This window comes from Doryrhamphus excisus, chromosome 5 (genome assembly GCF_030265055.1).
Source record: "Doryrhamphus excisus isolate RoL2022-K1 chromosome 5, RoL_Dexc_1.0, whole genome shotgun sequence".
Classification (NCBI taxonomy): domain Eukaryota; kingdom Metazoa; phylum Chordata; class Actinopteri; order Syngnathiformes; family Syngnathidae; genus Doryrhamphus; species Doryrhamphus excisus.
Genome location: NC_080470.1, coordinates 4,094,317 through 4,109,712, shown reverse-complemented (window position 1 = coordinate 4,109,712; position 15,396 = coordinate 4,094,317). Strand labels below are relative to the sequence as shown.

Genomic DNA, 15,396 nt, shown 5'->3' with positions numbered 1-15,396 from the left:
GTGCTGATAGTCAAAAACCACACAGGTGAGACGTTCGACTTAAAAAAAAAAAACTACTTGACTTTTATCAATAAGAACATCCTGATATCCATAAGGTGTTTCTTAGTACTCAAAATCCACTCCTTTCAAGTTATTTTGCTTCAGTAGTACACTTTACAACGATAAGCATCACTAATCCTGTCGAAGGTTATTAGGTGCATGTATATTATATTAATCAGTCCCACAGAGATGAGCCAACTTGGTGCTTACAGGTACTGGAACTTACAGTTTCCGAAGAACTAGACAACATTTTCAAAAGAATGACAAAGGATAACAAGCAGATATAAAGGCTTTTCTGGGCAGAACTACAGTGTTTCCCATGAATTAATTTATCTGTGGTGGTCTGCAAAAAATGTATTTATGGCGGTTCTACAATACAAGCGTCAATAATGTTCCATTATGGCATTAGATTACCGTCACACGGCATGTAGTCAGACATGGCATGTCTGATATGATAGAGTGATAAGAAAAGAAGTGCCATTGTGTGTGGAAGTGGTACATTTTTGGCTCCCCCGCCCCACTCGGTTTTAAACCCGATCTCCAGTTTTGAATAGAGTCAATAAATTGGAGGCTAACTAGATAGCTGGTGAGCTTGCGAATGGTTAAAGCCATGGCAGTCTCTTGTGTCCCTGCAGTGATCATCAGACTGCGTATTATGGGCGTCACACACAAAAGATAACATGCAGATTTAAAGGCTTTTCTGGGCAGTACTACAGTGTTTCCCATGAATTAATTTATCTGTGGTGGTCTGCAAAAAATGTATTTATGGCGGTTCTACAATACAAGTGTCAATAATGTTCCATCATGGCATTAGATTACCGTCACACGGCATGTAGTCAGACATGGCATGTCTGATATGATAGAGTGATAAGAAAAGAAGTGCCATTGTGTGTGGAAGTGGTAAATTTTTGGCTCCCCCACCCCACTCGGTTTTAAACCCGATCTCCAGTTTTGAATAGAGTCAATAAATTGGAGGCTAACTAGCTTGCGAATGGTTAAAGCCATTATGGGCGTCAAACACATGATTCAACGTCATCTGTAGTCCATTAATGTTCAATGCCACCTGTGCGACAGGGCAATTAGCGCGAGTCACCATCCAGCCATGTGACAAGCGTAATTAATACTACATGTTAAGTTTAGTGCTCGTGCACGTCATTGAGCATCCCAAAAAGTTGAAAAAAAAATTCAAACACGGACCAATCAGCAAGTTTCATTAATGGACCAATGAGCGGACAGACACTTATGTAAGTTTATCTTAAATACAAGCAAAAACCCAGTACTATCAAGAGTACTTGATCATGTCGGACATGCCGTGGCCGACTCCATACACTGTTAAGGTAATGTAACATAAGGTAATGTCTTATCAATGTAACATGACTGATGCCGAGTGACCAGAACACTACATTTAACTTGTCTTTCAATATCTTTTGACTAATGATAGGACATAGGCAGCCACGAAAGAGCGTTCGTTTACTAATTAATTAATTTTCAAAAACCCGCAATAGTGTGAGATTGGTAGAGAGGCATGACTCAAACTAAATAGTGTGATGACCTCTCCAATTTGGTGATTGAAATCGTCTGTAAAGAATTTACCCATCAATTACAATTAGGCTATTTAAGCATTGAAGGTATTTTGCTCAATTTTGCTAGCTAAAGATAAAAGCTAAAACAAACACATAGTCTCACAAATAAAGACAAAAGATACTAATACACGCACCCACACAAAAAAGGACTAACGTGACAACAGACAGTTAAGGCGGAAACGAGACGGCCAGACGCCTTGGTGCCCTTGCGAACAAACGAAAGCAGAAACACCATGAAAGAAGCGGTTCAAGCAAGGGCAGTAGCGAAAGCTGGTTGGTCCAGGACTCCAGCCTCTTGACTTGAACAATCTTGAGTGTATAAAAGGCCGGGCAGGGAAAGGAAGTGTGCTTTTTGCAGCTGCGCTGTAATAAGACCTGCTTACTTGTAGGCATACAGGGACTGCAGATAAGCCCGTACGTCTGTATTAGGTATTGTTGTCAAGAATAAACAATCTGGTTCTCATTCAATGATTTGGTTCTTTAAGATTCCCTTATCCTCTATTCAAAACCCACTGAGAGTCTTCAGGGGGAGGATTTCTACAGCGTTCATGTGAAAAGTTGATAAGAACGAGGCTTTTTAACTAGCCCGGTTTTTATATTTGTATTCATTCTCACCTTGCAAATCTTGTATAGTGAATCCTGTCCATCTCCATCAGAGTCCTTGAAGTAGTCGTGTGCAGGAAAGGTACGGTGGATGTCTCTGGTGATTACACCCTCCTGAGCTGAATCCTGAAATAAGTAATAGCAATAGTTAATTTTCCTGTACAGTGACTTTTCAATACAATAAAAACAAATTATACCTATTCAGTTAAATTTTTTCTTATGTAAATTCTGTGTCATTTTGCACCTCCTTCATGTGAATATGATTGTTTCCTCTTGCTGAGGCTTTTTCTTCAACGCAGTTTTATAACTCTGTGTAAGCCGCACATGAACAACCCTGAGCATGACTGGCCTTGATGTGTGTATCAGAGAGAGAGGGAAAAAAAAAACGAAGGCTGAGCATATCAAAGAGAGGGAGAATGCGAGAGAAATGTCATGTCTATTGCCACTTTACAACAAAAAAAAAATGGCGGAATCATCTTATGCAGAGGCATTGGCAAAAAGAAACACTGCATTATCCTGCTTGTGATCCTTTTACCTTCATTCCACTTCCCTTATATTGCTTTTTTTTTCTTGTGAAGGTGTATCAATGCTCCTTGTTTAAAGTTCAAGGTTCTTGCCACACAATTTTCGGTGGATTTTTTTGGCCGCCCATGACTGTTTCATCATAAAACCACAAACCGACTCGATGATGTTGAGGTCGGGTCTCTGCTGGAGCCATACCATCTGTTGCAGGACTCTGTTCTCCTTGTTACTGAAGATATTTATTTATCACTCTGCCTGTACAGTATGTCGGGGGTCATTGATATGCCGCATAATGAATACTAAAAGCCTCCCTCGTGTTACGGCGTGATAGAACACAAGCCGACTGTACTTCTCAGAATCAATTTGCAGAAATATAGCTTGAAAATGGAAAGGGCTTTTACTTTGAAATATGAGGAGAGACCTTTTTGGCATTGGATAATGCCATGGTGGAAGATGTAAACATCAAAAATGTCATATATATATATATATATATATATATATATATATAACAGCAAAATAGTTTTGGTTCTGTCTACATTATGTGGGCCTTGTACTGGACTGAGAATAATAAGAGACTACAAAAATGCAGAATAAATTATGTACAGTGACACATGTTTTAGTGATCATCATTCTTTAGCACCTTCATCCAGATAAGATCAGCCTTTTTTCATATGCAAGCTGCAGGCAAAATTTAGCGTAACGCTTTAATGAGATTTGTAGCGTGGGAGTGGTCCCTACTTGAGGATGAATGTCCATTGTGTTTCCGCAGACACACAAACAACTGCTTTTCATGAATGAAGGCAATGATGGTACGCATGTGCTGCACTATGGAACTAATAAGGGACTATTAAAATGTGGAGGAAATTATTTTAGGTTTAGTGATTGATCTTGAGTGCCTTCATACAGATATAAACGTCCTTACGTTTAAATGTCAGTCATTTCCGATATGCAAGCTGCAGGCAAAATTGAGTGTAATGCTATGGGGGTGGTCCTTATTGTTAAAGATGAATGCAACAGCAATACAGTGCATTATGTTTCTACAGATGCACAAACAACAGCTTTTCATGAATGAAGGCAATGATAATTTTAACTCATTCAATACCAGCTATTTTTCAAAAGCCACCATTGTACCGGCCATCCATCCATGTATCTTCTATGCCAATCACCCTGATGCTGACTGGTCGCCAGCCAATCACAGGGCACATACAGACAAACAACCATTCACACTCACATTCATATACCTATGGACAATTTGGAGTCGTCAATTAACGGGGAGAACATGCAAACTCCACACAGAGATGGCCGAGGGTGGAATTGAACCCAGGTCTCCTAGATGTGAGTTCTCTGCGCTAACCACACGACCGCCGTGCATCAAAATAGGCTATTTATAACAAATACAAAACCAATCTTTTTAATAATGTATACTCAGCAGCACCTTATTTAGTCAGAATGGTCTGACAAAATTTTGATCACATGACATTTTTACCGTTGACTTTGATATCGATAGTCGACACTTGACAACAAAAGATTAGACGCAGACTGTTTTTTTTCTTAAATATGAAAAAAATGCCTCTGCATATATATGTAGGTTAGTTTAGGAAATGAACAAGTTCCCCTGCACTCTTTGACTATGGCAGTATGCAGACTCCACACAGAGATAGCTGGGGGTGGAATCGAACTCGGATCTCCACACCGTGCAACCTATATGGCAAATTTATTTTCTTAAAAAAAAAACAAAACAACAATTTAGTTAATATTAACACTGTAGATGCCCAAGCGGAGAACCGAACCCAAGTCTTCCAGATCTCCTGACTGTGTGGCCTACATGCTAACCACTCGTATACCGTGCAGCTCGGTACTGGCCATGTTTCATTATTTTGACTGATTTTGCAAGGCACATAGAATATATTGGGCTATATGGACATGGTATACACCAGGGGTCGGGAACCTTTTTGGCTAAGAGAGCCATGAAGGCCAGATATTTTTAAATGTGTATCTGTGAGAGCCATATACATTTTTTAAACATTGAATGCAATAAAATGTGTGCATTTTTATGTAAGACCAACAGTTTTACATATAATGGGCTCTAATTACGTAGACCAGGCACACTACCCCACGCCAATGGGGTGTGGCCAGCACACTTTCGTGAGCAGCGCAGTGTCTAATAATAAATCAAATACTTGCTGCCATTAATGAAACTTCTGCTGCTGCATGGTTTTGCACCATACTCAGTATATTTCATTCTTTTGGCCATCTTTGCCAGAAGGCTTGGTTTTGCAGCTTTAGCTAGGGGACTATTTGACTAAAGGAGGAAAGTTTACATTTACATGTTGACATCTCAATGACCGAGGTAGACAGTAATAATCGAGTTTTAGTGTTTGACCTGGAAAATATCATCAGGAAAGATAGATATGGTCGGCCGTATTGCAGTAGAAAATAGATGGACGGATTAAAATGCATAAGAAAGTTGTTGATTTTGAATATTATTTTTAACAGTCATTTCTGTGATGGTTTACTTTAAAATGTTAGCAAAAATACATTTTTATTGTGGTAAGAAATGCTTGAGAGCCAGATACAGTCATCAAAAGAGCCCTACCTGGCTCCCGAGCCATAGGTTCCCTACCTCTGGTATACACCAAAAGAACAATTGGACTCTCATCAGAAAAAAAAGTTAGTTTCTACCGTTTTCTGTTCTTTGGTAATCAGCAGTAGAACGTCTGTAAGTTTCAGCAAAAAAGCAGTTCTCAACAAAAAAGGGAGAAAAGTCAAAGTTGAAAAGTCAACTATTAAATGACTAAACATGAACTATTTACAATTTTCAATTTGCAACTATTTGCGCACGCGTTTACGCACGCATGCGCAAGATTGCGATCCCTTCAATGCGAAACCTCCTTCGCTCAACGTGGGTCCAAGCCTTTTCACTTCCTGGTCGCCACATAGTGCACATAATTCAAACACATTGTGGCCGTTTTTTCGGCTTCTGTACCAAACATGCTCTCTTCTATTGTAGCGATGCATCATTATCTCTCTGTGCCTCTCGTGCATACGATTACTGATGTGATGCAAAGTTGACACATGTGCCAAAGGTGTTTCTAAATTGATCATAGGGCTGTAATATGAGGCCGACAATCTCTTCAATCCCACACCACTTTGTGATGAGTGAACAACTAAAACCTTTGTACGAAAACTATTTTTGGCTCCCTGGAGTTCCTTGTGGTGGTTTCTTTGTTTTATTGCGCCCTGCATTATTTTCGACAGCAACTTTACTGCGTGTTACAAAAGGCAGTCTCTCCAAGCGTATGACCTTTTGAATGTGCACAAGAACATTGGAGCTTGACTGCTCATGTCGCAGTGCCCAAAACATTTAAATAATCTATGAAGTTACACAGTTGAATCTCGTACAGAAATGTGCACAGTATATAATAAATATGCATTGTCTTTTAAATAAAACATTTAAAACCCAGCTCCGGACACAGAGTACACAAATTTCAAAGCTACTGTACTTTCCAACCTTTGACTGTGACTGTTTAAATGTCACTGAACCTCATGGTAGAACATCACAAATGAATGAAAATCACAAGAGGGTTGAGTTCTGGTAAACTGAGTGTGGAAATTATGGCTGTAACCTTTAACACATCAAAATTAATACCAGTATGCAATACCAGTATTAAAAAAGACCAGTCCATTGAACAGTTTTAAGCACAACTGTAACTAGCGTTGAGAGATTAATTATATTCTGTAATTAATTGATCTATTTAATCCTCTCACCTAAAAAATGCTGATAATTCAATTTGAGGTACTGTATTTTAATTTTAATTAATTATTGTGTCAAATCCCAAGATAAAAAGAATGTAACGATTTCATAACGCATAGCTTCAACTCTTAAGCATCATCATGGAACGAGTCAGGACCAATTGAAAGAGAGGTCTAATAAGTTTTGAATGGCTTCCACTGGACATGGTGGCGCACTGAACACTTGTAATTAAACCGACAACTCACAAGTGATCCTCTAATTTCACGTCTCCTCGATACTTACTCACCGCTCCTCACCTTGCCCTCCTAACTTCAATGGAAGCTAATTGGTTAATGCTATAAACAAGAGCCAGTTCGCAGCAGAGGGGTGTCTTTGAACTAAGCACCCAAGCTTCATCCCACATGCCTGGCGTGCCTCTCATATTTCTTTGTTTGTCCAGAAATGTATTTTTTATCTATGTGTATAACATGTATAATTGTGTAAAAGAAAATGAATTTTCCCTTAAGGGGCTAATAAAGGATTATTTTAGAATTAGAATAATAATAATAATCATACATTTTATTTGTGTAGCGCTTTTCAAAATACTCAAAGACACTTTACAGAAGAATGGAGTTGAATAAAAGCAAGTAAACAGAGTAAAAGATACATTAAAATACAACATTCATTGGTTAATACACAGTTAGAACATGAGTAAAAGCGGGGCGGGGCACAGCAGTCAGGTATAAAAAGTTAGACATTAAAAACAGATTTCAAGAGGTGGGTTTTTATAATACATGCATTAGTCATATTTTCCAGGGTGTACCCCGCCTCTCATAGAAAATGGATAGTAATGTAGAGCCATAAAAAACAAGTTGAAAGCATTTTGCTGAGTCCAATTCAACAAGATATAATAAGAAAATACAATTAAAAAATTCAATTGATTGAATAAATATACTCATAAATGTATTCTTTCACCAGCAACCTGATAAATGACGAGCATATTTTCTGAAATTCCCATGCAAATATCAATGAGGACTAATAAGAATCTGTTTGACATTGAAAGTCGCAAACACTCTGATTTAATAAACCATGCATGTCCCTGCTAATTAAGAGCCTCATTACTCAAAAAACCCCACAAGGAAGTGAAACTCTTTCTTCCCCTGGACTCAGAAGCTGCTTCGTAGTATTTACTAAAGAATGTCTCTCACTTACAATGTTATCTTATAATTCACAAAAGCCGAATGAAGAAAAGAAGAATTTCTCTCTATATGTGTTTATTCATCTCATACATAAACTTGCCACTTTATTAGGTACAACTTCTGTGGCGGGAGGTGCGTTTGGTATCTGGGCCACTATCACTACTGTCGCTATTCTACAAACCATCAATCACAGGGGTCTCAAACACGTGGCCCGTGGGCCAAATGTGGCCCGCAGGACACTAGTTTGAGGCCCCCGCCTTGATATGAAAGTTTAATGTTAGATATGGCCCGCGCAAGTTTGATATAGATGCTGTATGGTATCATGTACCCAGAAAAAAATTATTACATTTGATTAATGTTCATGTTAAAGGTTAAATAACTGATAATAGTTATCCTCCCTATCCGTGTGGAAGTGGTAAGTTTTTGGCTATTTAAGTTTAAAGGAAATAACTTGAAGGCTACCGTTTAGGTCGTAAGCTCTCTAGTTTGCGAGTTAGCATGTGTCTCAAGACCCTGCAGTTGCGCAGTATGTTGTAAATAAAAAGAGTATAAATGTGACTATAGTCGTGTTTTGTCATGTCTACAGGGCTCTAATAATGCTTTGTTCATTTTAATCTGAAAAAAATAATTTGTCTACCCACCAACTATATGTGGTTTCTTAAGTTTTAATTATTTGCCGTTTTATTATTATTATTATATTTATTTATTTATTACTGATTGATTTTCTTTATTCTTGATTTGTTTATTTATTTTTCATCTTATTTTGTGTAGAAAAATAAAAAGTAAGATATCTGAGAACAGTGGAATGTTTTATCAGAGCTTTTATTGTAGAAAATTGGAACCAAAGCGAAGTTTTTAAAAATGTTTTGTTTTTAATAAACCTGATGCGGCCCAGTCTCACCCAGACCCGAGCTCCAGTGGCCCCCCAGTAAATTGAGTTTGAGACCCCTGATCAATCATATACGAAAAAATAATATAACAAGGTGTGGCACTGTAGAAAGTGATGCATTTTGCGTATTGAGGATGAAAACTTTTGTCATTATTATTGATCAGTCCCGGTTCTCACCTGGTGATAGGCTCCAGCTCAACTATGACCATGAACAGGATATAATGCAGAAAATCAATAAATGATAACAGTAACATTTTCACATAATCTGGCCAGCAGGAAAAATACAATATCAAAAGAACCGTTAATGGAGTTGCCTGTTTCTTAATACACTGAAGACCCAAGTTAATAATTGTATACTCATTCCAGCTAAGTACTATCCAAACACGAGTTCTGTGCTGCTCATTTAGATGAATGTGTCAATGTGAAACATGCAAATGCTGATGCTAGCAGGTCTTTAATCTCTGCAGGGAGGCTGAGGTGTTCAGCAGGAACTGCAGCCTCATCAGCGCCATCAATTTTCTGTCATAGTAGCCCAGTTCCACCTCCCTAATGTGCACTGTTCTACAAACAAAAAACAAATGGAATGGAGAACACAAGCACATGACAAGGCTTGATATTTTTTTGCCTTGTCATCCATATGCTGTAATGTAAACGCCAACAAAGAGCTGCTGTTTTGAAGTCTGATCTGAAGTGTATAAACTAATAAAAATCACTCCACACTCTTTATTGCTCTCTGGTTCTACCATATCTTACTTATTGTGTGGAAATATGGGCTAATAACTATAAAAGCAATCTTCACTCGCTAAATGTACTGCAAAAAAGGTCAGTAAGGATAATTCATAATGCCGCCTTCAGAGAACATACTAACTCCTTATTTCTAAAATCACAAATACTTCAACTTTCTGATATAGTTAATCTTTAAAACAGCAAAAATAATGCATAAGGCTAAAAATAACCAATTAGCTAAAAATGTCATCCAATACTTCTCTACAAGAGAGGAGGAATATGATCTCAGGGAAGAAGTACATTTGAAACACTTCTATGCTAGGACTACGTTAAAAAGCCATAGCATTTCAGTATGTGGAATCAAACTATGGAATGGATTGAGTAAGGAAATCAAACAATGCACAACGATGAGCCAATTCAAGAAACAATACAAGCAGTTGATGTTTGCTAAATACAAGGATGAAGAGTCTTGAACCAGTCATGATGTGCTATATATATCACTATATTGACACTTACTATGGTACCCATTATGGCATTGGATGCTCATATCAACTCGTACTTCGGTATGAGGTACATAATTTAAAAAAAAAAAAAAAAACTTAAACTGTATTATGGAAAGCAGGAAGTGAACAAATGTAACAGTTAGTGATTGTAAAAGTACCAGATGGAGGGGTAGGATTTAATAAACTCCTTTTGGACATGTGGAACTGTGAACTGATTATGTGATGCATTCAATTGTAATCTGATGCATGTTCAAATGAAATAAAACCATTACCATTACCAAAATAAAGTCTCCTTTTTTTTGGAGTTAGTCGCCACAATAAACAAGATACTGGAAGCAATTTTAGCTGTCTTATTTTGTGTTCTGACTGGTGCATAAGATGTCAGCATAAAAATGTTTAAAAAATTAATTTTTCAATGGTAGTCTGCAGATAAATGTGTATTATTACAATTTTTTTCATGTTATTTATTTTGTGTTGCCCAAATCCTAATGATGCGGTGGTTTGGGACCTTGTCCTCGTGTATGACCGACATTAGCCTTCATCAGTGTAGCACCAAATTATAATATAAGGCTTGTTAAAAAGTTTGTTTTGCTTTCTAACAGGTTCATCTGTCCCCTGCTGCAAAATTAACGGATGGCATTGAGGTGATGTTATTCTCTGAGGTTTTTGGCCTCAGACGCCGACCCAATTTTTTGGTCTCAGATACAATCCAATCTGAAGCAATTGTTGATTAGGGAAGTGAAAATGTTTTTAGAAAGCATCTAATGCTGTAAATCTTATTTCATTAAATGTCGAATTTACTAGTACTGTTGCGTGCCTATTCCGCTTGTATTTCTGTATAAATGACAAGAATAAAGGCTCGTTCATAGTGATCTTTACAACCCTTCATTGTTTACAACACATTTTGCAACTCTTGCAGGGATTTGAGATGGCCTCTAGCTAGCAAGCTAGAGAGCTACTAAGCTAGGAACATACTGAGCTAACCGGTTAGCCTAAAATTTATTTGTTTTAAACTTCGGACAAGCCATGGCTGACTTCTTGACTTCATGCAATGTTGTAAGGTAACGTCTCTCAATGTTTTGGGCAGTCAATACTGCCTCCTAGTGACCAGAATACGACATAACGCTTGTATTTCAATATGTTTTGACTAATAACAAACCATAGTCTACCACTAAACAGACATTATTCATTCATTTCTGCAAAACACGACATTGCAAGGGACAGCTGGAAAGGGATGGATGGATGAACGGATAGCTAGATGACACTGTCGTTTGTTGGTATATATCCATCCATGCAATGGACTCTAAAAAATGCATGAAACATGAAAGGTCAGGGATAAAAATGTATCTGAACAGAAAATGTCAACCTTTATTGGCACTCCAAAAAAAAGCCCAAGAATAATATACTGTCCATAGATGAGCTGGAATGTTTCACACCAACCCAGGGTTCTTGCAATAGTTTTTAGATTACATAATACATATGGCGGGATTAATAAAGCATTAGCACCGTAGGACACCCTCTGCAGGTGTGTGTGTGTGTGTGTATGAATGTGTGTTATTTCTTTGCACGGTATGCACCCTTCAGGCATATCCCCTGGTGGCTTTTAAACTGACTGACAGAAGGCACAAAACAAGACAGATGGAAATAAGGAGGGGATGAGGGAGGCAAAGAGTGATGGCTTGGGAGAGACATACAGAGAATGGAGAGTGGAGATAACAGAGAGACGGAATGAGAGAGGGAAGTGGAGAAGAAGAGAGCTTTAGAGAAGAGAGAGAGAGATATGTACACATAGAGGAATCAGAGGCTTCCTCTAATTGTAGCCTGGAGGCATGTTGGGCAGACATACTATTACTCAGACCTCTACGACAGGTAACCTACTTTACACACCCTGCTAAAAATAAAGAAGTGCTGATGTGTCCGAGCCTGCTGCCCAACCTTCACATCTTCTATATCAAACACCATTTTATTTAACATAGTGGTCTTGCTGACGCGGCTAAAGGTCCTGCAAGAGTTGATTGGTTCTGCTGCATCAGAAAGAGTTGACTACTTAATTTATATATATATATATTTTTGTAATACTTAAAGGGATAGTTTGTATTTTTGACATGAACAGCAACGTGAAATCACATAACATGTCATGCACGGTTATGACTACACCATTATTTACTGCAGACCAGAAACCGACAGGCCTGTAATCACACCTTAACAGCTTAATCATAATCATTATCATCGTATATCGAGTTCAAACATACAGTAGTTTGATTTAAAACAGGGGTCCAAAACCATTGGGCCGCTGAGAACTTTCAGAAGCAATGACTACCAAAAGTACGCATTTTTAATAAAGTTTTTTGGAATAATGTGCAGTGGTCCTTGAACACACCATAGACACTGAAAAATGTGACGATTTGATCGCAGTGTGGAGCCCTGGATTTAAAAAGGACCTTGTAAGAAAGCGTCTCAATTTACGAATAAGTCCACAACAGTCTTTCAGAAACGTCACTGATCCAGTACTGTTTGCCTCTTGATTAAGGTGATTAAGGACATAAGGTGGCCAGAAATAATTCAGTATTGAACAAAGCAAAATTTGTTCTCAATCAGAAATCAGTACACACTCTTTATTGCTCTCTGGTTCTACCATATCTTACTTATTGTGCGGAAATATGGGCTAATAACTATAAAAGCAATCGTCACTCGCTAAATGTACTGCAAAAAAGGTCAGTAAGGATAATTCATAATGCCGCCTAAAGAGAACATACTAACTCCTTATTTCTAAAATCACAAATACTTACATTTGCTGATATAGTTCATCTTCAAACAGCTAAAATAATGCATAAGGCTAAAAACAACCAATTAGCTAAAAATGTCATCCAATACTTCTCTACAAGAGAGGAGAAATATGATCTCAGGGAAGAAGTACATTTGAAACACTTCTATGCTAGGACTACGTTAAAAAGCCATAGCATTTCAGTATGTGGAATCAAACTATGGAATGGATTGAGTAAGGAAATCAAACAATGCACAACGATGAGCCAATTCAAGAAACAATACAAGCAGTTGATGTTTGCTAAATACAAGGATGAAGAGTCTTGAACCAGTCATGATGTGCTATATATATCACTATATTGACACTTACTATGGTACCCATTATGTCATTGGATGCTCATATCACCTTGTACTTCAATACGAGGTACATTATAAAAAAAAAAAAAAAACTTAAACTATATTATGGAAAGCAGGAAGTGAACAAATGTAACAGTTACTGATTGTAAAAGTACCAGATGGAGGGGTAGGATTTAATAAGCTTTGCTTCTTCCTACTCCTTTTGGACATGTGGAACTGTGAACTGATTATGTGATGCATTCAATTGTAATCTGATGCATGTTCAAATGAAATAAAACCATTACCATTACATTATTTAAAAAAAAACGTATTATTATGGAAAGCAGGAAGTGAACAAATGTAACAGTTACAGATTGTAAAAGTACCAGATGGAGGGGTAGGATTTAATAAGCTTTGCTTCTTCCTACTCCTTTTGGACATGTGGAACTGTGAACTGATTATGTGATGCATTCAATTGTAATCTGATGCATGTTCAAGTGAAATAAAACTATTGGAAGGTGAATGAATGCTCAGAACATGAAAACACAAAGCAAAATTAATCAATCTTCCCTATTCGGATTTATACACAGAAGGCAGTTCTCCGGGTTCCCCTTCTCTTCTGACAATATTACATAACTCCTGGGAGGGGAAGGGGCCCCTGGGAACCGGTTGGTGCGAGTGGCACGCTTTGCTAAACCAACAAGACCCAACTGATAAACACTAGGCCCAGACAGCTGAACACTCAACTCATATCCCACTCTGTCCTTCAGCTTCACCAATCAAAAGGAAACTGCTAACACTAAAACCATGGCAACCGTGACTGTGGTTGCGAGTCAAACTGGATGCACAGAAATACGACTGGAGACAAAATTTAAAATGTTGTAAAGGCTCGCTTCAGTCATATACGGACTGGTATTCAGTTAGCTAAGCTTCAGTTTCTGCATCTGACTGCATATTTTTCTCATCTCAGTGGTTATGGTCTAGAACTGTATAATGGCCAACCCATGTGAGCCAGATGGATCCTGGCATTGTTAGATAGAGGCAGAAAGGCAGTCATGTGACCTTTTACATAATATTGTTGAACCTTGACCTGACTAAATGAAGTCAACCCAGACCATAACTCTATCCCCACAGGCATGTGTATGGTAGTCACTCGGCATGATGAGTACCTCTTTTCCCTAATGTGCCCATAATCCCGGAATAAGGCTGTCTACACCAATCAGATCATACAACCTGTTCAATACTTACAGTCCAAGTTCAACCATTATGCATCATAGCCAATACTTAGATCACTGATTAGTGTACCTTGAGAAACCGTCAGGTGTGCCGTGAGGAATTATCCAATATCACTTTATATAATTAACATTGATTAATCATCATTTGCAAATATTATGTCAATAGCCATGAATATATGGACCCAAATATTCCAATTGCATTTGGTTTATTTGCTCAAACGGAAAGAATTGAACAGGGATGGAATATTCCTTTCCGTTAATCCAATTCAGGTATCTTGTACCAGCTCAAACGGAAATTTGTCAGGGTGCGTGTTCTTCTTCGTGGTGTTTTTCTTCTTCTGTTGTTTATTGGCGGTTGGCAAGCAGCTTTCATATGCATTAGCGCCATCTGTGGAACAGAATCTAAACCCTTCTATACTTTATTCACAAGTCCAGTTTTATTAAAAAAGAAAATATATATCTATATAAAACATGCCCCGAGTTTAATTATAAAATATTAGCAAGATTGAATTTGATCTTTTCCTGTTTAAATTTATCCTGGGTGCGTTCTTTCAGCGCATTCTCAGATGTGACGTAACACGCAGATCCAGACGTTCTTCAGTTTTAAAAATGGAGGCGAGCAATCGGTATTGGACTGCTAAGCAAAGTTTGTTTTTGATTCAAACTAAATTTCAAGACTGGACAGATGAAAAACTGGCAATACGGATTATTATTCCAACAAGTGAAAGAAAAACTCGGGGAAGCCGGTATCACGTGATGTTGATGTTTACGTTTTACTGGGCATGCCCTATTGACTATTCTGGTTGATTTTCACGGTGCATGTAGACAAGAGATTGGAATATTCCTTTCTATGGATACCATTGTTTCCCGAAAGGTCATTCGGAAAGAGAAAAACTGGTCATGAAAAAACATGGCTACTGTGGAGTGTCTGTGGTGTAAAGACTAGCAGAGCAATGTAATATTGGTCCGTGTGGCAACACCTACCTTGTTCCTCCGATAGACTTATTGATGCACGTGTGAGGTCGTGGTGACATTTTGTAACATTTTTCCAATGTAAAAAAACATGCCGTGGCTCAAAAAAGGTTGAAAAACACGGACTTAGATTGTCTATGTTCTGTTCTGCTGTACAATTACTTTTAAGATCATTACGGCTTAAGACTTTTTTCCACACTAGACATTTTTTTCTGAGGTCCCGCCTTTGACTGGTGACCAATCCAGGGCATACCCTGCCTCTCTCACTGTGTCAACAAAGCAACTGAAATGAG

General features: G+C 38.0%; 1 protein-coding gene across 1 annotated transcript in view; it reads right to left on the bottom strand.

The window, feature by feature from the left end:
• rabgap1l (RAB GTPase activating protein 1-like) overlaps positions 1–15,396 on the bottom strand; it is a 113,530-nt gene that overhangs the window by 44,799 nt on the left and 53,335 nt on the right. The window contains exon 14 of the mRNA XM_058074388.1: positions 2,238–2,351. Coding sequence (XP_057930371.1) covers positions 2,238–2,351 — 114 coding nt within the window. The remainder of the gene's footprint in view (positions 1–2,237; positions 2,352–15,396) is intronic.